General features: G+C 32.6%; 1 protein-coding gene across 2 annotated transcripts; it reads left to right on the top strand.

The window, feature by feature from the left end:
* The first annotated feature begins 675 nt into the window (after positions 1-675).
* LOC110021815 (nucleolar MIF4G domain-containing protein 1) lies at positions 676-27,181 on the top strand. 2 transcript variants are annotated; one of them, XM_020720479.1, is made up of 14 exons: positions 676-1,269; positions 8,988-9,245; positions 9,349-9,440; positions 9,661-10,378; positions 10,482-10,549; positions 10,666-10,748; positions 14,550-14,649; positions 20,870-20,955; positions 23,939-24,021; positions 24,213-24,349; positions 24,426-24,527; positions 24,809-25,102; positions 25,206-25,328; positions 26,667-27,181. In XM_020720479.1, the coding sequence occupies exons 2-14, from the start codon at positions 9,242-9,244 to the stop codon at positions 27,054-27,056; spliced, it is 2,280 nt and encodes a 759-aa protein (XP_020576138.1). In that variant the 5' UTR covers positions 676-1,269; positions 8,988-9,241; the 3' UTR covers positions 27,057-27,181. The 2 variants fall into 2 exon arrangements, with proteins under 2 accessions (XP_020576138.1, XP_020576137.1); XM_020720478.1 differs by lacking the exon at positions 8,988-9,245.
* Positions 27,182-27,318: the final 137 nt, after the last annotated feature.

Raw genomic sequence — 27,318 nt, 5'->3', positions numbered from 1 at the left:
GCAACACCATCAATCAATTTCAACATGCCATGAAAATTGATATTGAAATCATAAATTCTAAGGAGAAACACTTATTCTTGTATGCATTTATAAATCAAGCACAACATAACATTCATTTCACCATAATTATAAAATTTCATAAACAATTCAATAAAAAAATACAATTGTTGGCATCAATTTTTGATGTCGTAAGTGTAAGTTGTCAACTCAAACACTTCAAAATCTTGTTTAATGATTGTGTTGATTCCAGTAGCACAAGCCATCCATTTGAGACCCTTCGACGCGTGTTGAGAGACATTTTATCGAGATCGATCTGTTAGACGTCGATGATCACTCAGATGATGACTAGTCGGCATTTTTATACGGTGATCGACTTCGTGCGGGCCAGATTTTCTCATTCACCGCACGAGGCGTGAAACTAGCTCAAATTGACTCCTCCACCGACGGACTTGTCTCGATGACCTCAGATGACAAAACATACGGCACGAGCGTGTTCGAAACGTTGATTTTATAGAAGAGAACACTCATATTATTAAGTTTCCATGGACTGGCATAAAATACACAAATCCAGGTTTTTAAGTATTAAAATAATATTAAAAAGAGAAAAATAATAATAACAAAAAAAAACCACCCTATTTAATCCGTCGTTTCCTCCCCGTCGGCCGAACAGGAATTCCCTCCGTGCCCTTGCCCTCGCGTCGTGCCGCTCTCGCCCAATCCTCGTTCTCGCGCCCAAAGCTCGCCACCGGCGCTCCTCTCCGGCTAACGAAGCTCACGTTGACGTCTCCTCGGCTCCGGAGGGCCTACCATTGGCTTCGCAGGGACCGTTCGGTCCGTGCCGGCATTGTTTCCACGGCCTCCCTTGACTCCAGCGCCTTGCTCTAGCCAAACCTAGCTCGCTCTCACGCTCAGCCACAGTCTGCTCGCTTCCCTCCTTGCTTCACGGCCGCAGCACCCTCCTCGGCTTCATATCCCGTCGGCGAAGCCTCCTCCAACGTGCAGACCTCCCACCGGCACTCTACAGACGGCCTTTGCTTCCTTCGCATGCAGAAAGTAGGGCTGAGATTAGACCCTCTCCCTTGCATGCCTCGACGAGCTACTTCTCCACCTCTTCGTCCCTCACTCCCCGGTGGTCGAAAACTTTGTCGGAGTACTTAACCATTGACAAACATTGACAGTACCACAGCTTGAAGTGGTGGGGACGTCTTCTCTCTTTGCGAAGAGAGCTTCTTCCTGGAATTCGCCGAATGAAGAGCAACCAACGCAACGGTATAACCCCCTTGGACCCTCTGTTTTTGACGTTTTAACTAGCTCTAGGGTTTAGTCTTGCTAGGCGTGTGAGTTCGATCACCCGCACGAGGTGCCTGTATCGACCGACGTTAGTCAGGCGTGTGAGTTCGATCACCCGCACGAGGTGCCTGTACCGACCGACGTTCGCGACCACGTACATTTGTGATGGATCATTGTTTTCTGTAGAAGGGGCCCCAAAGTTATGATATTTGTACGTGGCCGAACACTCTCGTAGAGTCAAGTGATTCCCTCTGTCAATCTCAACACAAAATTATGGTGTATCGTAGCCCCTTTCTCTCCTTTCTTTGACTTCCCCAATTTTCCTCAGAGAAATCGGGAGGTAGAGCTTTGCAAAGTGAGAAAACTTTGTTGCTAACTCACTTTGCAAAACCTTGAGAAGTTGCGAAATGAGAAAAGTTTTGTAGCTATCTCATTTCGCAACATCGTGAAGAGCTTCTCCCTCGAAATCCCTATGGAAAAACTCCCCAAATGCCTTGCTAAAGCAGCAGTCGGCGATGTCGCACACCTAAGTTTCACACCTTAGGTTCCTACGAGAGGACGTTAGCATGAGCATGGTTCGCTATCAAGCGTGTTTATTGGCTTTGGATTACATTGCATCTTGCTTGTAGCGTTTTTGCACTTGCACCTTGCCTCGTCTGACAGCCTTGTTCGGGTCGGCATCTTACTTTGCCTTGACCAGTTGCCCTGACCCGGTCGATATGTCAGTTCGCCTCGACCGAACACCCCTGCCCAGTCAGCATCCCAGTTCGCTTATATCGGCCGCCACGACTTGGTAGCCACTTTGGTCTGACCGATTCCCCCGACTCAGTCGCCCCACCACTTGCATGGTGCATGTTTTTAATATGTACATGTGTGTGCTTGCTTGCTTGTATGGTGCATTGTAGGTAGTGTGTGTTAGCTTACATGATTATTATCACTTGCTTGTGCTGCATATCTTTGGGTCATTGTCTCCACGACATACCCAGTTGTGGGCAAATAAAATGGTTTCACAGACTAAACAGATGTCATATATTTCTTAGTTTATTTGATCAAACATCATCCTCAAGCCTTGTGTTTATCCTTCGGGATAGATACAAGGTTTGAAGTATAATGCTCTTTCATTTAAACTATGAAAAATATGGGATCAGTTTGATTTCATGTTTTTCTAAAACTTATATATATATGTAAATTAAATGTCATTCTAACGGGCAACTTCTCAACTTTTTAGTGCCGACAAGAAGAAATATATTTTTTTTAAAAAATCATATATGTTATACTTTAAAAATTCCGCATATAACGAAATATACCATATTTAAGGCCAATAATTTTAAAATATCATCTTGGGTGACATCCTTTCGATCCCTTAGATATTTTGGATATGGCCAGCAAGGCGAACACGCCAAATTCATACTTTATCCGGAGACTTACCCCATACTTAAATTTTGATTATGACACTTTCTCGTTAGATGATATGCTAGGCTAGGGTTTAGGGTGTTAGGTATTCATTTTCGCCGCCTCTGAGTATTGTTTTATGTTGTTTTTTTTTTTGCTATTATGTTAGTCATGCATCACTTTTTGCAGTTTTTTTTTTGTATGCTTGCATGCTTGTTGTGCATTGTAGTATAATAGAGCCTTATTTTGCAGGGTGTCGTGTCTATACATATGAACACACATAGATACAATAAAAGACGGAGTCTGTAATGATTTTTAATCATTTACTTGCAATTCCCATTAACTCTCCATTTATAAGACAACTTATTTCACGTTGAATGATTTTCCAGCTAAAGCTTGTTTTCTGCAAGTCTAGTATTTTATTTTTTTCTTTCACATGTATTTGATGAAGTCTTCAGGACGAGTTTGTATCAGAAATAAGGTACAAACACATGTTTCGAGGTGGATGATGGATCAAATCACGTGACGGGGATCATGAGCAGTTGCTTGTGTCTCGTACCTTAAGTTCGAATTATATATTCTTTTATAGAATTATGACCAGTCATTTATATGCGAAGTTTGATCGTTTTTGATGCTCTTCCTTGGATATGTTGCAACTTAGCGGCATTTTGGGCCTTTTTTATATATTTAGGAGTGCATTCTTTTCTGTGTGCTTTGCATGCCTGAATTGTCTTTATTGTTTATTTTTGTGCATTTGAGATTTCAAGAAAATTATAATTGTGGTACATTAAAGACCCATAAAGTTACAAGTTTTCTACTTAAAAATTCTAAATAAAACATTCAAGATAAATTAAAATTTAGAATTAAAAGGTTCAAAATTTTTAAAATCTATTTTTACTTTTTTGCATGACCCTCAGGTCGGATTTTAAACGCGTTGCATTGCATGACTATCATCCAAGCCATTTTAATAGGGCATTCACAAAATCTAAGGATCATTCTGTATAGCTGCATAATATTTGCATGTCTTGAGGAGGAGCCCCGTGCTTCTTCAACTTGGCTGTCCCAACATATCTTTTTTACATAGAAATTTGTCTAGTGCGCCTAGGTCGTTGCTACCCGACTCTGACGGGATTTAAGTCCTTTTTTTGGAGTGTTTCTAGCTTTGTAGCTGAACATCATTCCTTGTTTTCCTGAGATATCCCATCCACTTTGGTAAATGTAAGACTCATATCTTGGAGCGCTAGCCGATATTTATAGGATAGAGTTTTGTTCCTCTGGCCTTAAGCTTATTGAGGTCATAGTGGACGACACAATTTACGGAGTGCTAACCGGAGATCTCAAGACGTGTTGGGCCGACTATCTTCACGAATAGATAGACTTGATGTCTTAGTGGCTTGGGATGATGGGTCTGTGATACTCTGACCTGACTACCTCTACCTTATAGGGATTGGTCTTTCCCTCCCTTGACTACCTCTATTGAGCCCTTTCTCTTCCTTTTGCCTTTGTTGGCATCACCTCAACGACTCGATGCTGATAAGCTGCCGCCTGTTTGGGATGCGACAATTTGTCCTCTACCCTTATGACCAGAATGTGTTTTGACGTATTAGGATCCCCCGTTGGGATGATTCAGTTATTTTACAAGCTCTGTGTCGATGAGCCAGTACCCACTTGGGATGTGAGAGACTCATTCTCTGCCTGATGACTTAACGAAAACTTAGAAACATCGGAGCATTCCCCCTGTGAGATAATTTCCTTTGATTGCCTTGTGTTAGTTGTCATTTTCTGGCAAGCAAAACCGATTTGGATCAACAATATTCTTGGACAACTTTCAATATGTAATTAACCAAATAAGATACGTCTCATTGGAACCATTCATGACCCTAAATCAAACACCTACACCTAAACTTCTGGTTATGGGTAGCATACATAGACATTCTTTCGCGGATTTTGGTCAAAGGTGTTTCCGCTCGATCTTGTTTGGACGGGTATACTTGACCTATCCTTACGAGGTTTAACGCACGTAGACTCTATACGTTTTATTTTTTCTCTCGCTTGTTGTTTTGTCGTATGTCCGTCTTTTTCGGTTCCTCTCTTTTCTGGACCATTCATATGGCCCGAAAGAGAGGCTTATCCGCGCAAGGAAAGTATACGATGATTGACAGACCAAAAATTCCATCAAAAATAAAAAAGAGAAAAACAAACGAAAATAACAATATAATGGAAAATGATTTTGTAGATTCTATATAAAATTCCTATCTCCAAGTTCTCCTTAAACTTGTTCTTGTTTCCTTTTTGATTCACTTGACAAAGTAGTTCTTTGCACTCATTTCACACACTCTTATATGGAATTGATTTTTATTAGATAAAATTCAAATCCATAGTTTTTTTAACCAATTTTTTCCCCAAATCCCAAATGCAAGGATTGTCTCCAAATAGAATTTCTTAGACTTAGTCTGGTTGAGGCTTGCATTTGACAAACCTAGCCTATACAAAAAAAAAATAATAATAAAATAAAATAAAATAAATCAAAATCTACAAATCATTAACTCGCATAATTATCTTCAACATCCTTGAGTTTAGTTAGTAAAGTTCTTCAAATTTTTTTTTTTTACTTTAAATTATCACAAGTTCAAATAAACATGTTCCTAAAATGAATTTTGAAATGATCATACTAGGAAGAAAATTTGAATTAAAATATAAAAAATCCACAAATCTTATGAAATTTTGTTTCCTAATTAGATGGTGACCAATTTTCAAATCTATCCTAAATAAATATTTGCTATTGAAATAAGATAATGCATATCATCTAATCTAAGTATAGGAAACTATACTTGATAGTAATCTTATTCATAGCTCTATTGTCAATGTCCAAGTTCTCAATCTTTTTTGTAATGATGAGAGGCACTTGTGGGATGTTGAACCCTAATTTTGCCTTTAATAAACATTAATATTCCATAATATGCATTTTTTTTCTTAGGGCAACATGTAAATCAACTACTCAAAAATATGAATCAATGCATTAGTTTTATGCACTGCATACCTTTCATGATTGGGCAACTTAACCTTTAAGGTTAAGTTATAAGGCATATTAAATTCTTTGAATTAAATAATAACCTCACCTATCTTACTTATGTAAGTGATTAATACAAACCAAATGCTACGAAGCATTGGTGAATCATGCAAGTATATGTGTCGTCCAATTATTATATAAAAGTAACAAAACTACGTCCATGTATTAATTTCATGAGGACTTAGCGAACCCCCAAAGTTCGGAATAGTTCTAATCTTATGGTTTTTAGTATATCGTGAAGGTTCAAAATTATCCTCCCGGTAGTCACTTAGAGGTTCGAGCATTCTTCTCTTATGGAGGAGACAAGTCTTTCTTCATTCTAAATTAGCCCTTATGTAGCCACATGTCACAATCATGGATTGCCATTGGATTAGAACCGTCCTAACTACGCTGACATAGGAGTTTTAGGAGTTTCTCCTTTTGGTGCCAAAGTCTTATTTGCTTTTTAAGGTAAAGAGCCCGAGTTAAGTAAATGTCACCCTTGTGCAATGTGGAGTGGCACCCCAATGCTGGAGGAGGCGCCTTGGCTCTCCATATCTAGCCCATAAACGCCAGGCTCCAATGTTGAAGGAGGTGCTTAGGTGCCAGACTCTTAGTTGTTAGGCGCTTGCATGATGTGGACGTGCCCAAAGAAGTGTTTATGCATCGACGCAGCGTTAGCATGCCCAAAGGTGGCGCATATGTACCACTCAAGGCAGGCATGGTGGCGTGATGGCTCCCTTTGGACTGGTGTCTGAAGCAGCTTACTCCTATCTCACTCCAATATCTACTAAGCCCTCTTTAAAGCTTCCATGAGTACATGTATCCTACAATTTCATTAAATCATCTAAAAGAAATAAAAAATGGAACAAATAAAAGAAACAAATTGCAATAATATTTAGACATTTTTTATCACATATTTTGCACACATCAGTGATTAGAGAACACATTTTTGAGAACTTAAATGGGCTAGTTAGATGCTCATTTTAGGCAAGATTATAAGTCTAGTACAATCAAGCTTATTTCATTCCAAGCAAGCTAGAAGTAGATTTGAGCCATTATATTGATGAGCCTCATCTGAGTTTAGGATAAGAGGCTGATAACTTCACTCTGCTATTGTGTCAGTCCTCATCTTTTGGGCTTCTCCTCGATATTTTATGGGATTATAATTTTGAAATTCTAAATAAATTAAAAAATCAAAATAAAATTTAATCTTATTTTAAAGCTCATTTGTATGCTAGCCTAAAACGCTACTGAGCTTTTATTAATTAATATTTCTTACCATTTTTTTTGGAATAAAACCAATTAAATTTCTAAAACAAAAATCCTTGAAAGCCCGAACTTTAAAATATTTAGACATAAAAGCTATTATTTAACTCAAGAGTCTTTTTAGAAGAGAAACTCTCTCGAAATAAAATTAATGATAGAGGCTTGCTTCTGCCTCATAAAGAACACTTTGTCTTACTTAAGTCAGACATGAGAGAAAACTTTAATAATGTAAACCCAAAGTTTTGAAACTATCATTTATATGATTTTTTTCATTGTCAAATAGTTTTTTCATCGTCAAATAGTTTTTTCATCATTTGACATAATATTTTATTCCCAATGTTATATCTAATAATAATAATATTAAATTCAGCAATTGCATATAATATAACACTTTCCACCAGTAGGCTAGCCAGTGAAGTACAGTGTTGGATGGAGGGGTGATTTTTTAGAATAGGAAACTCCTAAAAAATGAAAATTTATGTATATTAGATAATAAGTGAAAAGGAAATCAATAAGGTTGCAGTAGAGCAAAAATAAATGAGGTACTCTTAGCTCAAAGAGCATTGAGAGAAAACAAATAACAATGATGAAATAACAAACTAGGCAATAATATCTTGACAAAACGCTCATCTATTTTCAATTGCTTCCTAACTTTCTATCCTTATTATTATTTATTTAAGGAATTGTTTTAGGATTTTAGACATAAAAAAATAAAAAAAATTCCCAAGTTATTCCTTACATAGTTGCTTGATTTGTTAAACTATCTTATTGGTAACTTTTCTTGTTGAGCTCAGACATCTTTGTCTTTTTCTCAATCATGTTTACTCTTTAGATGCTCTCTATCATCTCTATCATACAAAATTTTTTATAATTTCGCAGTAGTACCCCAATCTCTTGCTCCCTTTGCCACTATCTCCAAGATTTATATTAGATGCTTCTCATGGCTTCCTTTATGCTACATGGACAACCCTATCCATCATCAATTATTCTTTTAGTTCTTTTTCCTTGCTTAGCCTCTTTTTTTCTCGTGCCTCTTCATTTTCTTTGATCTTCACTCTCCTTTCAAGTCGAATTTCAATTCCTAATACCTTGCTAATCCTATAAAGACATCAACACTCTCAGATTTATTTGACAACTCATAGGATTACTAAAGCTTATTTATTTAAATATTCGTGTTAAGTCATATTTTTTTCTTATGATAAATATACCATTTTATTATATCTTGACAAACAATTTAACAATTTATTTTGTGGAAGAATTAAATACATGGCACCCTATTCTTATGGATTTACCTATCTCACACGTAAATTTTCACTTTTACACACATAACATTTTACCTATGGATGAAAAGATTGATTTGACTATTAAGATGATAATGAGTGCTACTTTTTTAATGATGTATGTAATCATGGATGTTTAGATGTGAGATAAATAAACATAAAAATTTTGGGTGGTATGTATTTAATAATATATATATTTGTGATAGTTTTTATTTTACTTTTGCCTGAGTAATCTTAATTATTGTTTTGCCTAAGTAATCTTGATTAATATTTAGTTAAATGTTAATTAATATAACATTTCCATTTAATTGATAATTTACTAAGCTAATTAAATAATAATTTATATTTTAATTCAATTAAATAATATTAAAAGTTGTTTAAATCAAACTAATACAATTTAAATTAAAAAATTATTAAGAAGATTAATTTTTATTTATAAATCCATATAAATTTATTTATTCCATATCAATTGAATTAAAAAATTATCTCAATTATAATTACATCAAATAAATTAATGATTCTCATAAAAAAATCTCTCAATTAATCATTAATTAAAAATTTATAAAATTATTCAATAATGTTTAATTTAGTCAAATTAATTCATAAATAATTTGAATTTATTTAACTTTATAGTTTAACTAAATGATATTAATTATTATTTTTTGAAATTAATTATATAAAAAAAATTCAATTCTCATGGTTAGCAGATATCCGCATCCATGGTCTTTTTCCCTCCGCCGCTAGTCCCCTAACATCGTGACGGCGAAGATGAGAGGAGTCGCGACGGGAGCTCGCCGGTGAAGCCATTAACGATATTGCCTTGTGCGCACGAGATTTAAAGGCCGGCCTTTTCTACTGTTAGTCAGTTTTTAAATTAAATCCTGTATAAATCTTGCCACCAAGCAGCCCCTGGCCTTCTAAATCTTGTTTTCTTCTTCCCCTAAACAGAGATTTCAGTAGTATGGGTAAGTGAAGCAAATGATTTATATTTCTCCAATGTCCTCTTCTTTTATTTTCTTATTAGTTGATTTTTTTCATGTTTATTCTGTTTAATATCGTTTTGTGAAGATTGTAGCAAAGAGAAGACTCGTAAGGAGAAGAGAAAGGAAAGCCGCTTGCATAAGCGACAGAAGCAGTTCACATCATGGCTTGGTCATCAGGTTATCGATATTTTATTCAAGTTTTTTTCTTTTTGCGATTGGGGATTTTAACTTGTGGAGATTGTAGGATAATTTGAAAATTAAGACAAACATGCTGTAAGATGTAATAGAAATGGATTTCTGAAATCTATTTTCAACTATCAATTTTTATGTTTTTTTTATCATGAAACGTTAGCAATGAGATGATTTTTGAAATTAAACTATGATTTTGTGGAAGCAGATCAGTAAAAGGGAGAAGGCACAAAGGAAAAAGAGACAGCTCCTTGATTCAAAGCCAAATTCTAAAGGTATTGTTGTTGAGAAGAAACATATGGGAAGGAACGGCATTTCAGAAAATGCTTTCCTTGGTAACAAGACAGTGAAAAAGGTGGAGAGGAGGCCAAAAAGCAAGTTCCATGAGTACTTGAAGATGGAGATGACCAAAGGCGTTATTAGTGCAGAGGAGGATCTGGAGATGGAACGGAGGCTGGAAAAGAAGCTAAAGCTGAAGAAAAGGAAATTAGGTGGTCTGAATGATGTATTAAATGTGTTAATTGAGGGGATGCCGTCTGAATTGGGCAGCAAGTTTGATGATTTTTCAGTCTCAGAAGATGATTATGATCATTATGGACCAAAAATTAAAATAGGTGAAGAGAAGCATGAGGAGTTATCTGCAAAGGATGATGTTGACAAGAGTGAGAAGGAGGTTAAGAGTGTTGCTAAAGATAAGAAACAAAAGCTGATAAAGTCTTCTGAAGCATTTGTTAAGCATTTGGAGGAACACTGCTTTGATGATAAGACAATTGATTCTGCTGAATATAATGATGGATCAAATGTCAAGGAACCTTCTAATGAGGAACTAAAACCAGATGTAAGTATGAATAGCACAGCCCATCATTTAAGAGCGGGCACTAGATGCGAATCTGAAGAGTATGCACATATTCGTCGCAGGGTGAGAGGTAATTGTTACTGATATTTATCTTTTTTATTTGTTTTTGTAGTTCATGAGTTTTCCTTCTCCTTAGTTGCTCATTTCAATCTTATATTTTTCTCACGTTTCAGGATTATTGAATAAAATTTCTGAATCTAACTTGGAATCAATTGCAGGAGAAGTGGCCACAATTTTTCAAGTAATTATTGTTTCAATACGCATGTTGATTAAACCAAAAGCTTCTTTTATGCTTTTACTAAATATTTTCAGCCAGAGATTGTTGTGATTTTCTTAGTTGGCCTGACATTTTTATAGTCAGTTACTCGCAATGTTTGTTCTCAAATAATTGGTATGGAGATTGTGGCATCTTGTGTTATGGGGCCTCGTGGAAATGAACAGTAAGATTCCATTCCTCTTTTCATGTAAAGTATAGCTTCATTTTTTAGTGTTTTACAAATCCCATATAATCTGGATATTGTCAATTAAATTTTTGTGTTTGCCTATTTAAATGAGAAAGAAGAACTATGTTTTTAACTTGTTTATTCAATTAACAAGTAATTCAAATTTTCTTGTTTGAGGGGTAACATGGAAATTATCTGTATATAGTTTTGTCTTTTCATGTTTTGTCAAGATATAGGCAAAGAGGGACTTTATCTAATGCTGGTTTTGCTGAGATCATTGTTGGATGCTAGCTACTTGTTTATTGAGACCCTGATTGAATGCTTAATTTAGCTTTTATTGTTTAAAGCCATCGTTAAACTATAAATTTTGGGAGTTAGTCAATTTTCTTTCTATCTTTAAAACCTAATCTTTTAGCCATAGCAACTATTCAAGATAAGTTAATCTTAGAAAAAAAAAATCAGGCTTAAGGAATTGATGAATATATTTTTTCTGTTCTTTTGTCATTTATGTAATCAAAATGAAAAAGTAATTCGGTCAAATGATTTATTAGCTTCAGCTATAATACTGCTGAGTTTTGAGTTAGTGGATTTTGAAGTGTTAATATTTGTGAAGTCTCCTAGGATTATTGGCAACAATTATCATATTCCATTTCTTAATGTAAATTGTTTGTGCATATTTTATGTGTTCAACATAGAATAGCTAGTGGCTTCCCGTCACAGTATTCTCTTATACATTGTCCCTAGTAAAGTTCAGAAATTATGCCAATTTTATAACCGTTAGTATGCTACTTGGGTTGATTATTAATTTACTGAACAAAATTGCTTCACTAATTTTAAATCTACAATTGAATTTGTTTAGGTTGAATAGTTTTTTTTTAAATGAAAAACAATTTTTCTGACTGTTCATCATTTCTATGTGCCTTTGCTGCATATTTCATGTAGAATAACTTGAAAGTCATCCCAATTATGTGAAACTGCACCTTTTGGCTCTTGAAATATCATTGTTCATGTCAAGGAAAAACAAACCCACACTTCCTTTTATTTGTACCATACAATCTAAATTTTGTGAACCTTACAATAAAGTGAGAGGTTGCCTGAAGGAGGTCCTGAACCTGATCCTACTAAAGATGACTCCTAAGGAGGGGGTTGGGTAGAATCCAATTTTCAACCTCTAGCAGTTATTAATATTTATAGAAATGGAACAGTTTTTTCATTCTATAGATTTCTAGAAAAAGTAAGCACACCATATATTGCACCATGAGGGGAACTTTGTTTATTCTATGATTGTTAACCTTGGACCAGTGAGGCTAGTATAATTATAAGGTTGATTTATGAAAGGCAACCTTAGAAAAATTGATAGTTTGATTTTTGTTATTTAGATTTACTATTCGTTGCAAATGTTTTAAAAGCCATATATTTTTAAATGAGTAGTAGATGTATGGATTTAAATGATTAGCTGTTTCTGAGGTAATAAAGTGATTTGAACAATTTTTTGTTTTTTAAATTTCAAGCGTTTCTCTTAATTATACTCAAGCATTATATAGCCATCTCATTACCTTATCTTGCCATGTAAAAGGTGTAATAATGCTTGCCTCCTTTAAATTATCAGAAAACTTAATATTCTGCACTATTAGGCAAACTAAGTGTTCACTTTCTTTTATTCATATGGATGTTTAAGGCTGCCATCCATTCTTCTTAATCCCTTTGATTATAGATAATTTAAAAAAAATATGTACTTAAGATTCCTGCAATTGGTGTTTTTATAAACAAGTCAGTGTAGTTACTCATTTCCTCTAATCATGGGTAAATTTAAAACAAAATATCTGTACTTAAGATGACAGCGATTGGTTTTTTTATGAACAAATTGGATATATTTTAGCTTCCATACTTCAATGGTTTGTATTTATCCCACACTTATATCACTTTTTTTTACCAATAATGCTTTTTTGCAACTAGGAAAGACTTGGTGGTTTTACTCCTTTGGGGGTCTTTCACGCAAAAATCAACTTTCTTTGACTGTTTATGTAGTTTTTTGAGCTTTGGGAACAAAAATGTCTTTCTATATGCAACATTGTTTATGAAAAGGTGTAGTCATTTTCACTTCTACTTGTATCTATCAAAATTTTTATGCCAAATTTGTTGTAATTGTTTTATCAAGGGCTATATAATTAGGTATAGTTTTTAGTCATAGAATAAAGGAGACCTAACAATAATTCATTGGGTTTGGTTTTCTTCATTTATTTGCAACAAATATCTTACATTCAAATCTTCAAGTCTTTGTATTGTTATGCTCTGCAGCACATGAACCGCTTCTCTTAAAACGTTCCTTGCAAGATTAGAGCAATTTTGTGATATTCTCCTTGGATATTTGTCTCCATTCATGATAGATTAGAATGCGGAGGCACCAAACTTTCACAGAAGTTTTCTTAGCCATATTAAATTTTTCATTGTGAACATGCTTACACTTTTCATTCACTATTCGAAGGTGGTAGAAAAGATTGTCTGAAATCACACCAACATTGCTTGCCAGTCCTGGCCTAAGTTTGAATTGTTCAAGTGGTTGATCAAATGGCACTTTATCCTAAGGATTTTTTATAAATGTTGATGGCAGATAAGGATGATCACTACCGTTCATTTCAAATTCATTTCAATTGATGATTATAAATTAGGCAGATAATATAAAATTCAACACGGTCAGATTTATAAATAGACCTTATGGAAGCTTATTTGGTAGATTCTTCAGCTAAACTTTAATAGATAGATCAAGCAAAATTTATGGAACGATTCTTGCCATACCTCCCATTAACAAATTTTCATCACTTTTGCTAGCTTTGGATGCTCAATTTTAATGAGGGAAGCTTTTGTGGCAGAGTTTTTGAGAATATGCAGAACAATATTAGATAGGTAGGCACTTTATACATAATTTTTTGAGCTTACGGATTTACTAATAATTTGATAATAATAATCTTTCTTTCATATCGTGTAATAGTTTGGCTAATTGTATGATTGGTTTGCAAGGCAAGAGGCTAATGGTGAGGTTTATGAGCGAAGTGATGATTAATCTTGTAGTCTTGAATCCTGCTCTCCTTGGAGACAATATACATAGGACAATTCATTCAAACTATGAGGTCATGCAATAAAGTACGGATTGTTTAAAGAAGATCGAGATTTAAGGTCATTTCCCATCTTGCCCAAAAAAGTCAGTCATTGTTGTTTGCATGGTTGTTTGGTGTTGCTTTATGGGGATATTGTATTAAAACTGTTGAAAATAAAGTAGAAACATCTTTTGGCGTGTTCTTTTCCTTTTTTGATCCATTTGATTTCTTTTGCGATGCTGTGTCCTGCTGTTGATGTGTTTTATAGTCTTTTGAACCCAGTCACTGAAATGTCTATTTATCTTTTGTTTTGCGATTGAATTTTTTTTGTACACTCATATTTTTTTGGGAGAGGAATGAAAAGGAAGTTAAACTTTGTCCTAAGAAATCCAATCTGCCTATATAGACTTGCAATCAGTTCTTTTGGTTCTCTCTCAGTGAGAAAACAGTTAGCAAGAAATGGAGTTCCATATTGTGCTGAATAAAAGTTAGAAAATAACTTGTTATCTTGTCATTCGTATTTATCATATGGTGTTTAATCTCTTTATTTTTCAGTCCTAAAAACAGCAAAGTTTCCCTTGCTTTCTATATTATGTTTCAATCCTGTATTACATTCTTTATATCAAACCGTTGAGGCTGAAAGCTACACTTTCCATTTGAATTTTATTACTATAATACAATAACATGACTTTTCCTCTTATAGGCATGCAGCCGTCTTTGCAGCTTTTGTTGCTGGCATGGCCTGCTATGTTGGAATTGATTTCAGTGCAAAGCTATTAGCTTCTATTGCTAGATCATTTGAGGTACCTCAGTTATCTCCTTGAATTTTTAAATAAGTTCTTATGTATACACTTGGAATACTGAACTTTTATGTTTACTATGTAACCTGTCATTGTTGTGGATGGGTTTTATGTCCAATTGGTTAGAATGCAGATTTGCAATTCACTGCTATCCGGATTCATTAAAACAGGGTATGTGAGAAGGGTTTAGGAATGGATAAGAACTGTTTCTTGGGGCAGAATTTGGATTGCTAGGTTCTTTGGTGTATGAGTCGATTAAGGGTATGCAGTGTGATGGAGCAGGGAGAGGATGATGGGGAAATAAATGAAATTGAGATGGTGGAGGGACGCTCTATGAGATAGGAAGAATAACAATACCTCAAGTTAAAATGATCATGAAATTTTATGTGAACAGCTGAAAACACTGCCGAAATCCTCAAGTTGATTAGGCAAAAATGAAGATATGACCCCGGTGATGGCAGACCAATAATTTGCCTATGCTGCAAGTAATAATTTGCCTATGCTGCAAGTGCTCTCTTCCATAGAGTTCAGGTTAGAAGAACAAGAATTGTTTGGACCGTTGGAGTTAACTTGCCTCAACTAAGTAGTAATTGTTGGGAGGTATTTCCATGGAATAAGAGTTATCTTAATATAACAGGTATATGCAGTTAGAATTAGTTGTAGATATGGTATGGAAACAACTCGATGAGATGCATACACTTTTCTTGTTGTAAAACAACCAAATGCAATGGAGGCTTGATGTAATCAATTTTAAACAAAAAAGGGCAACTAACGGTCTCGTTAAAAGATAAAGCTAGTACTACCATAGGTTTTGAACTTTCTAAATATATTTTAAGATTTTCAGGCTCCAATAGAATAACAGTGGTCGTAGTCATAGATGACAAAACATGATAATTTTTGTCAAAGTTCACAAACCGTCAATAGTCCTCTTAGAGTGGGAGATCACATTGCATTGACTATCACAAATGTCAAACAATTGTTGATCTTATTAGCGCACATTATGGTGAACTTGATCTTAATAACTACGAACATATTTAGTAAAAGGCCTAATGGTTTATTTGATTTTAATATAAGTGCTCAAGATAAAACTATGTAAAAATCTTACATCTAGTATTGTTTTATATTTTGAAAGATTTTTATTTTACCTTCATATTTTAAATAGCTTTGATTTGATTTTAATTAACAATTCACCGATTTGTTATTAAGGGAGACCCTTAAAATCGTAGTGATGATCTGCTAAATTAGTTAAAAAATTTTCATGTTTGCTTAGTTTGTTTATGGACACGACATCTATGGTTTATGACAAGCCATAAATATAGAGAAGGCTAGGAAATACATAGCGTAGATCACTTATGCCTACAATAGAAATTTTCTTGCTTATTGTCTTATTGTGGACTAAGCACTAACCATTTTACGATAAGCATTAGTGGCTATTGCTTAACTGCAGAGTGCATACAATATTTTTTGTGCTTTTAATTTTTTTTTATTAAAGATAGTTTTGTAAAATAACTTTAGCAATAGGTTCAAAATGTGCTTTAGCATAGTATCAGATATTGATAAATAATTAAAAATAACTTTTATTATTTACTTTAAACTTTGGAATTATGTAGGATTTTGAGCTTAAGCAAAAATACTCTAAAATAAAAAAGATTTTCAAATCTAGAGTGACCTTACAGTAAGATTTGGTCTCTGTTATCATGAATGCTTAAATTAAAGTCAAATTTAGACCTTTCCAATTTATGTTTGTTATCATCAAAATTGAGATAACCAAAATGTGAGCTTATGGGTTTAGCAATTTTGATGATGACAAACAACTCTACATGGAAAAACACTCAGCGTTAAGTTAGAAAAGACCAACACCTTGGATGCTGCATATGAAATTTAAAAATTTTGAAATCTTAGAAAAGCTATAGATGACATGCATAAAATATTAAAATAAAATATTGGTAAAAAAATTAATTCAATTAACTATTAACCATTGTAAGTACAAACAAAACAAATTAGCAACTCAACAATTTTTTTATAGTTTTCATTACTATTCCCAATTTGTCATATCAAAAGGTAGGGAGGGAGTAATCACACAGGGAATCAAACATCACCAAGAGGAAAAGAAAGCTAATGTCATTATGAAATTATCTTTACAAAAACAGTCATAGGAGCATAAATTGAGCTAACTATAATGTAAGCTTATGTTGTCAACAATTTACTCTTTTGATGAAATCTACTTGGGAAAACATACGTTTAGATGTTGCATATAAATACTTTAAAATTCTACAAGTCTTATAAAGGCTATAAATGTTATGCACAAAAACATAAAGAACTATATATTTGTTAAATTATCAAGTCTATTAATTATGAACAATGTAAAGCATTTACAGTACAACTAAACAACAACTTTATCAACTCAGTTTTTTCTTAAGTTCCATTACTTCTCTGTTATATAAAAAGTTTGGGAAAAAAAAAGCACAAATGGATGAACATATCAAATGTCACCAAAAGAAAACAAAAGCGAACATCATCACCAAATTATCTTCATAGTGGCATCATTTTAAGCATCAATCTTTATTTGAGGAAGAAATCACTTGTTATCATCATTATCATAGTTTGGCAGTTGAACGCCACCACGGTATTGTTGAACCATCCAATTTGTGTGGCGATCTACACATTACATGATTTAAGCAATTATTGGAAGATTACAGTCTTAAAAAAACATATAGGGCTAGTGCTAATGTGATTTTAGCATGGAGTGTGTTAATTCTAATTTGTGATGCTCATATATTCATGTTTTTATTTAGGAAAAATTTCATATGTAGCACGCAATTTTTATGGATTTACGTATCTCACAACTTAACTTTCATATTTACACAATAAAACTTTACCTATGCATGAAAAAGGTGTATTTGACTGTTAAAAAGTTTTAAGTTGGCTATTTTTGATATGATTCGAAAGAATTGAGTGATATGCATGTAAATATGGGAGTTTTTGTTTGAGATACATACATACATAAGAATTGTGTGCTATGTATGTACATGCCCCTTTTTTCAATTATTTTGTGGATGACAATGATGTTTTTTTTCTGTAAATTTTTATATTTTTAATGTAATATTTATATTGGGAAAATGTGTGACAACTTAGACTGATTAAGAATGCCTTTGTGATAAAAGTTTTTTATTTTACATTATTTGGGATGTATTCAATAGAGGATAGTAGAATTGAATATTTCATATTTGTAATCTATTAAATTAAAAAATGTCTAGGATATGTGTTGTCTTATTGTTTGCAATTACATCGTATTACTCTATCCAAGTCATGTCATGTTTATGCTGTATCGTGTCTGAATCTCACAACTTAACTTTCATATTTACACGATAGCAATAAAACTTTACCTATGCATGAAAAAGGTGTATTTGACTGTTAAAAAGTTTTAAGTTGGCTATTTTTGATATGATTCGAAAGAATTGAGTGATATGCATGTAAATATGGGAGTTTTTGTTTGAGATACATACATACATAAGAATTGTGTGCTATGTATGTACATGCCCCTTTTTTCAATTATTTTGTGGATGACAATGATGTTTTTTTTCTGTAAATTTTTATATTTTTAATGTAATATTTATATTGGGAAAATGTGTGACAACTTAGACTGATTAAGAATGCCTTTGTGATAAAAGTTTTTTATTTTACATTATTTGGGATGTATTCAATAGAGGATAGTAGAATTGAATATTTCATATTTGTAATCTATTAAATTAAAAAATGTCTAGGATATGTGTTGTCTTATTGTTTGCAATTACATCGTATTACTCTGTCCAAGTCATGTCATTTTATGCTGTATCGTGTCCGAATTTCATATTATTTAGTGTAATGCTTTATTTGAGCTTAATGCAAGTGTTAATGATAATGTGGTTGGTGCTCATATTACCAATGAAATTAGAAAAAGTTTCATTTTAGTCTCATATGTTAAAAGTATTTGATTTGAGTTTTAGACTTGTCCAAGCATAGAATTGTAAAATATTTTAAAATCTAATGTATTTAATATTCCATAAAAATGTTTTGAAAGTTTTATTTATTTATAATATTCTGATATAACTCATTTTGAACATATTGTTAATGTTATTTTGCCAAATTATCTTTAATAAAAATATTTAAAACTTGCAAAAAATATATTATGCACTTCGTGGCTTGTCAATGACTATTTAACAAATCCTCACTAAGTAGTGACTTGTCATAAAGGGTTTAACATTCAATTTGCAATGTGACAACATGACTCGTCATAAATTGTTAGCATTTCCACAAACTAAGTGCACACAGATTTTGGTTGAGGGTTTATAAATCCCTCAACTTGCTAACTACTTATTTGCTATCGAGTTGAATTTGGTGACAATTATTTTTTCTAGTCATTGCTTCCACCTTGGACTCCATTTTTAGCGACCTAATTCGAGCTATTATGCGAATATGTGATAACATGGTGCTCTGTTTTATATCTATATAATGTTTTTAACCTAAACTAAAGTTGATTTGAACAGGAAAGGAATCCTTTGCAAAACCACTTCATTCAATGTAAATTAATAAGTTAAGGATCAAATATGCATCTAAATGTGTTTTAAAATTCTTCATTCTTCAGATCAAAAAATTTGTGTGGGTATGATATTCTATGCCTGCAATTTTATTTTTCTTCTTGTTTTGTGTTTGCTGAGCCCCTTGAAGGAAACTTTAGGAATGCACTTGTCAATAAATTGGGTGATGGAACTCTTATTCTTGCACTAGGTGGTGTAATTCTACATCAGGCAAAGTGTGTGAAAGTTATCTTTTTATCTTTATTTTTTCACAAGATAATATTTAGAGATAGAAGACTTGTATGTGGTTTTTTCTTTAAATATCCATGCACCTTCCCTAGGTTATATGCTAGCCATCAATAGTGACGGCGTTATCCTTTCTTAGCCTGCTCTTATTACTTCTTGGCACGTTGGCCAAGTTATGCTAATTTAACCAACCAATAAAGGCTAATAGATATTCTCTAATATAACTAAATTTTAGACTATTATATGAACGTTCGACCCATTGATCATCCTTTATAACAACAACAAAGTCTTTATCCCACTACGTGGGGTGGGCTACATGAATCATTTTTCTCCATCGCGTCTTATAAAAATCAAAATGATTTATGTCATGATTTTTTTTTGACAAGTTTTACGTTGGTTGTTGACTATCTAATACATCCCTCCACTTTCAACATTTGGGCTTGGGACCGGCAATGACTGTGTTATTGATCATCCTTTGTGATAAAAAATCTATATAGCCTAAAAGAACTTGCATGTATTTTGTTCGAGTCAATTTGTGTCTCGTACATTTTGATGCACGGTTCTTCTTTTTGGGAGGCACCTTTTTTTTTGTAAACATATACATTTGACATGATTTTAGCATGTCGAACTTGTATCAGGGGTTGCAGAGGAGTGTCTGTGTTCCGCTTGTGTTTAATGCAGACATGAAGGGCCATTTAAGGTCAATGCTTCATTTAAAAAACATAAAGCACTCACAATGATGTTAATAATCCCCATACAACTTTAACTAAATAGTGATACTATGACCAAATAGAATAATAACAAATTAATGGAATTAAAGTTACAGTTAACAACACAGCTATGAGATAGGAAAGCAATTAAAAGTATGGATGCAACAATCGATTTGAATGGATTAAGCTCATCAGGATGAAATCTTGTGGTTTTACTGATGGCTGTAGATCAGTGTTAATACCCATTAGCCTTGTGTTTTATGAACTAAGAGAAAGGCTGCTACTGGAAGGACAGAGCATTTGCCCTAAAACATCTTACACCAATCTTCCACCTTATTCGATTTCTAAGTCACTTAAATACTTAAAAATACTTTAATTGTTGACCATTCTAATAGTTGGATGAGCAGTGTAAAATGTGTGAGGATATAAGTATATATATAGATCCAATCTTCAGTACATAATTTTAGTATTCATTTTTTTTTTAAGTTATTTAGTTTGCTTAAGCTAGTTCATATTGGCTTGATTAATGAATGCAACTTGCTCCTATGTTTTACTAATATTTATGTAAGCGTACATAGTTTTATTACATTCTTATTTCCTATTGGTCAATTTGCAGCTACTTTATAGGTTTGAGCATATTTTTACATGTGTAAGGCTGATTTTGATGGATTTCGTGTTTTTTACTGTTAATAAATATGTTTTATTTTTCAGGATGAATACCATAAAGCTGACAGCCTTTCATTGCGAAATATTTCATTACTACTATGTCACTTGTACATTTTTGGTGTTTGTGCTAGGTATGCAATGTCTTTTGTATGTGTGTATGTTTTCTTAACGTGTTCTTTTAGTTTCATTCATTTTTGTTCTTTCTCATTTAATTAATGGTCGCAAGTTGATCCATTGTTAATTTAATATCAATATCAAAATGATTATTGCTTTCCATAGGGTTAGTCCTGTCAGTTATACATGTTCTACTCTTTTTAATAGTCTTTAAAGTTATTACGAGTTCAGATCATATGCCAAATTTTTAGGGGGATATTGAGAAAACATAGCTGGATTTTGTTGTATCATGATAACCAAGTGATTGGTGGTGTTGCACTTTGACTTGTTAGTCAAATGGTCTTGTAACTGATTTATAACTATCAGATAACGACTAGAGCTGCGGCATAAATGGATTAAGATTGAAATCCTATTATGACATTAAAAAGTCGATTTAGGTCTATTTGACTGATAAACCCAAAAAAATGTCTGTTCTATTATTTTGATGGGTGTGTCAACTCAGGTACAAATGCCTTGCCAGCTTACTCGCATATGCCTATCAAACTTGACTATGATCTGACATCGAGCGATCATGATTTGATTGTAATTTAGGTACCAGCCAACTCAAAAGCAAACACAACTATTATATAATTATCCAAAATAATTCATAAAAACGTGACTAGCAATAAGTAGTTTATGGGGTTTATTCTGGAACATGTTTTTTTTTATAAATTTTTGTTTCAGTCTGGGGATATCCACTATAGTGCTAAAAGCGTCAGGCATTATCAAGGTGGTGTGAATTCGTGAGGTGTAAGTTACCACACTGTCTATAAACTTGCAAGTAGATGTTGAGAAGTAAATAGATATTAAAAATATTTTAATTATTGGGATTATTTTTTAGTATAAATTATAATTTTCACATCTAACTATGTTAGAGAAAAACTACTAATTTATGAGTTTAATTGAATTTTTAGTTTGAAAATCTTACAGGTAGATTTTCCTAAATAATGCACACGAAGTACATTCTTTACTAATTTAAGAAATTAAATTATTTTCGTTTAAAAAATGCCTGACATATGGTGTAATGCTATCTTGACTTACATTAGTTTTATCATTGACATCATCAAAATTGTCTTCCGTTATTGAACTTCTAAACCTTCTTTTCTTACTTTTTCTCGGCAAATTTATCTTTTTCTTTCTCAAGATTTAATATTGTAAATTTGAGTCTCTTGTGCCTACTTATGATCTTACATGCTTTCTAATGTACATCATTATTTCTCCAACTCTTGATATTTTTTTCACATCACATGTTGATGGTGATGTCAAAGTGCCATAGTCAAAAAAAAAAAAAAAATCTTCAATATTTAAAGTATGAGTACTCATCTCTTCAATTAATACAAGTAGCTTTCCTTAAAATTTGGCGCCTTAATGCAATGCAATTATGTATATAATGAATAATGGTGCCTACTTGGAGTGTGTGGAGCCTCGACCATGCACGTCAACTAGTGCTTAAGCTGCTTTTAACAACACACTGATCCCTGAGGATAGTACTTGGTTGAGCGGTCGGGCTGCCTTTAACAAAACTTACTCCTGCTTCAAGATACCACAAATCTGGGTTTCCCAATACATCTTTTCTAATCTGATTCACCTTTTTTTTTTGCTGTTTGCATTGATTTTATGTAAAGATCTACTTCTGAAGTTCTTAACCAGGCATCACGCAGTAATGCATTAAATCATCAAAGTGGCTGGTGAAGGAGGAGAATGAGATTTGCAATGCATCTCAACTATTTTCTCGAACTACCTTACTATTTGAAACTTTCCTTTGGTCATGCTACCCATTTTTTTAAATAAATATACTTGTAGATACTGATATTTTTATCTTGGATGCCTTATAACTTCCAATTCCATTAATAAAGTTCATTTTATTTCTTACTCCATTAACTATTTATGGAATTTAATGCTCCTGATTCATTTTTTTTTTTGCTGGATAATTATTATATATACCTTTATTGCTTTAATCGGTAACTGAGTTGGGAGAAATTTTAGCTAATTCAAATTCTAGAGGAATTTAAGTAAAACAACAAATTTGGAACTTTTTTAGCAAACACGGAAGCTCTTTGAAAAACTGGATAGCATAACCTTAGCTTTGTGTCATTAAATTTAAGTTGTAAGGACATTCAGTAATGCTAAGAAAGCAGCTGTTTCCATTACAGATACATGAAGTTTCGTGTTCTAAAATCAATCCTATTTTTGATAAGCACATTGTCGGTCTCTTTTATTTAACATAAATTAAACTATTCAACTATAAAGTCATGTATGCCGTGTAAAATGGCCTTGTATTTTTCATAATCACTTTAAAAAAAGCTAGTTAAATACACCAAATTTGTATGTTTATTGACACTATCTTTTATTCCTTAAAGGAAAAAACTGATTTTTGTAGTACTTTTATTTAGCTCTAAAGTATTCATTTATTTTTTAAAGAGTCCTAACTTCAAGGCTTTCTGTAAATAGGAGCTAAAGTTGTAATCGCAAATTTCAAATTTCAGTTGCCAAGGATCTGGTGGGATCGTTTTTATTTTTTATTTTCTATTTTGTATTTTTCTTTTGTTTTCTTAATATTTTGATATTAAATAAAACATGTTTGTATAATGAAAATTAATTAAAATGTTTATAAAAACATGCAAAATAAATTTTAGTTGTTTTTAGTGTTTTTAACAATAAGGTGATTTAATTTAAAAAAAAACACATGAAAAATAAAGCGAACAATTTAAAAAAAAAACAAAAGAAAAGCCAAAAAAGAAAAAGAAAAAAAAATGATGCTAAACTGGCCCCAAGTTAATAGTTGCAATTTCAGATGCTTTGTATGTTAATAACCAAATATTTTATTATTTTTTTAATCGTGTAAGTTGGGAGTATTATACTGTGAGGTATTTTACGTGGCTAGTATTCATATGTTCATATTTCACTCTACTTCTCACATTGTGGATATTGCTTTAAATATTGGCTTTGCCTGTTCTGCAGTGATTTAGTTTTTGACCTTCTTGATGTTTTGAACAAGCGCTTAACAGAGTTAGATGTGTCAACCATCTTGACAATACTACAATGTTAGTTTCTCTCACCTTTACAATGTTAAACAATTTCCTTATGTACATATCTTGTAAGGTATATACAAAATTATTTGAAAATCATTATGATTTATTGGTTTTTTTCTTTGTATTCTTTTTGACACATTTGAGATAACGATTTATTGTGCATAAGTTTTTTTCGGATGTTTATCTATTAACAAATTGAATAGGTTGTGGAATGAAGCTAAGAGGTGATGATCCAACTTCCATGAAATATTTTGTTGTTACAATCCAGAACAGAGTTAATGAAATGAAGTCTGATTCGAAGTGCATCAAAGAAGGAGAACCAAAGATAAATAGTAAAAGAGTAAGCTAGTTATCCACATATTTTTCCTATTACTACTTGTGTACATGTTTTTAGGTTTAATTCAATTGATCCGTAGATGGAATTCATGCTTGAGACCATATGTGATATAAAGAATAACAAGAAACGATCAAAGGAGGATCCAGCTCATCATATGCGGATCAAGAAATGGTTGCAAAAGGTTACTTTATTTTCTTGTTTTGGATTTCTGATTCAGATTAATTTGTTGTAGCAGAGTAAATTGTTTTTCCTCATATCGGGTTCTCTATTGTAAAATTAATTGTTTTTTCAAAATCTTAACTTTACCACATTTAAATAATTTACATGGAGATTTTGACTGATTTAAATATTTTTGTATGTCTGAATGCACTTTTTTCTCGAATGTCATAGATTTTCTTTATTCTTGTATTTGTTCAGTTGTTTAATTAGCATAGATGTTTATGCTCTAAAATTTTTCTGCAGTTACACATAGAAGATGTTCTTCTTCGAGGTCTCACATGGAGTAAGCTTCTTGATCCTGAGAAGAAAGGACAATGGTGGTATTCAGGTGAAATCAATTCTACCACAGTTAATTTTGAAGAAGTGACAACTACCTCCAACAAGGATGTACAAGAAGCTAAAAAATTAGTTCAACTTGCGGCTTCACAAAGGATGAATACTGATGTAAGAAGGGCTATTTTTTGCATAATTATGAGCGGAGAAGACTACCTTGATGCTTTTGAGAAGATTTTGCGACTAGATTTGTCTGGGAAACAGGTTTGTAATCTGGATGTGGACTCCTCTTGACTCATTTTCATCTATGCATTATTGTTGGGTTTTTGCATGCATTACGTTCCATGAGTTTTTGTTAATTGTTCAGGATAGGGAAATCATGAGGGTTCTTCTTGACTGCTGCTTGCAAGAGAAGGTGTTCAACAAGTATTACACAGTTTTAGCTTCCAAATTTTGTAGCCATGATAAAAACCACAAGTTTACTTTGCAGGTGTGTTTACTCTATCTTCCCCCATCTTAATTTTTTTTAAATATATTGCAATCTTGAATATTTCTTTATATTCTTTTTACTTGTTTAAAGTTACGTTAGGTATTGTTGTCATCCTTATACTGGAAGAGTTTTCTTCTTGAATTATATCCTTTTTGAGCTCATATTACATTGAATTGTAGGCGAATGCTAGTTTTTAAGCTAATTTCTTTAGAATTGTCTCACTTCGTAAGTATTCTCTATCCACACACTTTTGTCAGTTTTGGGTGATGGGTACCTTGAGTGTCATTCCATAAATATTTCAATTAAGGGGAGTTTACATACATACGACACAATTGATATGTATTTACATATTTAAAACCTAAACTTTCATATTTACATGTATACCAGTCAAATCTTTTACATCACATCAAAAATATGACAATTATTAACTTCTTAAAAGGATATACACTATGAGACAAAAGTGTTATTAGTATAAATATTAAAATTTGGTTTTTAGATATGTAAATACATAAGAACTGTGTGGTATGTTTGTAAATTTTTCTTTAATTAATTATAAATTGATTTTTTTACATTTAACTTTATGTTCTTTTGTGTTGGATGCATCATTCGAATCATGAAGCGCCTGGAGTACTTGTTATAGGTTTCTGCATAAAATAATTTTTTTCTGTCCTCTTGCTCTAAAAGTTATGCTCATAGATAATTTAACATAGTATTTTTGTTTATTCTTATTAATTTTTTTGTGTTAGAGTATAATGTTGATATAATGTATTTAATTTTTTTTTCTAGTGTTCAGAGCATTTGATTTTTTAAAACTTTACCTACCTATTTGAACAATTCCATTTTAGACGAACTCATCTTAACTATAAGTAATTTTCATAACTCTCATTAATCAATTGAATCTAGCATAATCATCCATTACAATTTTATAAAAAATATAATTTTAAAGCCTTAATGATATTATCTTTCCACATAATGGTCTAAAGCAATTTCTCAATTTTGATGAAGAAGTTATGTTCATATTAAGTCAAAATTCTTGGATATAGTAGATCCAAGCCGACTAAATCCACTTCTCCAAATTTGAATTGGTTTTTTGGCATTATAGGCTTATAATTGCAAATTCTTTATAGGCTTTTTTAAACTTATATCACTCAACTCTATCATATCAAATAAAACTAACACTAATTTAACTTTAAAAAACTGAAATATACATTTTCATGTATGGTTAAGATCACATATGTATAAAAATTGAAGTTATAGGTGTTAGATATATAAATACATAGGATTTGAGTGGAATTTATGTAGATCTTTCTTTTTTCTTTTTTTTTTTAATTTTTTCAGTATTGCATATGGGATAACTTGAAAGAAATCGATTCAATGGAGATGATCCGTTTGATGAACCTTGCAAGATTCATCTCAGAGATGCTTTCATCTTTCTCCCTCTCCCTTGCGCTACTTAAGACAGTCGATCTCATGAATCCATCACAGCTTACACCAAGAAGAATTATGCATTTCAGAATGCTTTTTGAGGCTCTGTTTGAGAACACTGATGCCCTTGTGTGGAACATATTCTCCCGTGTATCTGCTGCTCCGGAGCTTGAAACTCTAAGAACTGGCCTTGTCTTCTTCCTTGGTCACCATGTGGTGACTGCGAACTCTGAAAAAACTGTTGCTCACAAATTCAGAATCGCAAAGAAAGCTCTTGGTAATGCAGCTGGAGTTCTTATGTAACTTTTATTTTGCTTCTATTCATTTTCTGGTGCAGTGAGGATTCATAAATGTTAGGATCACTGTTTTTCCTGTTCTAGTAAATAGTAATTTAGTGAAAAGTTGTCCAAGATAATACAAATATTTTTTTTTTAAAAAAAAGAAAATATTACAGTATTTTCTTGCAAAATTATAACTTAATTTAGTCTGTTTGTATATGGCAGGACTCATTTAAGGTTTATCCTCGTTTCTGTTACATATAGAGATAAAAATGTTATTTCTATTT

The sequence above is a fragment of the Phalaenopsis equestris genome, unplaced genomic scaffold (genome assembly GCF_001263595.1).
Source record: "Phalaenopsis equestris unplaced genomic scaffold, ASM126359v1 Scaffold000149, whole genome shotgun sequence".
Lineage (NCBI taxonomy): Eukaryota > Viridiplantae > Streptophyta > Magnoliopsida > Asparagales > Orchidaceae > Phalaenopsis > Phalaenopsis equestris.
This window is presented reverse-complemented; position numbering and strand designations above follow the sequence as displayed.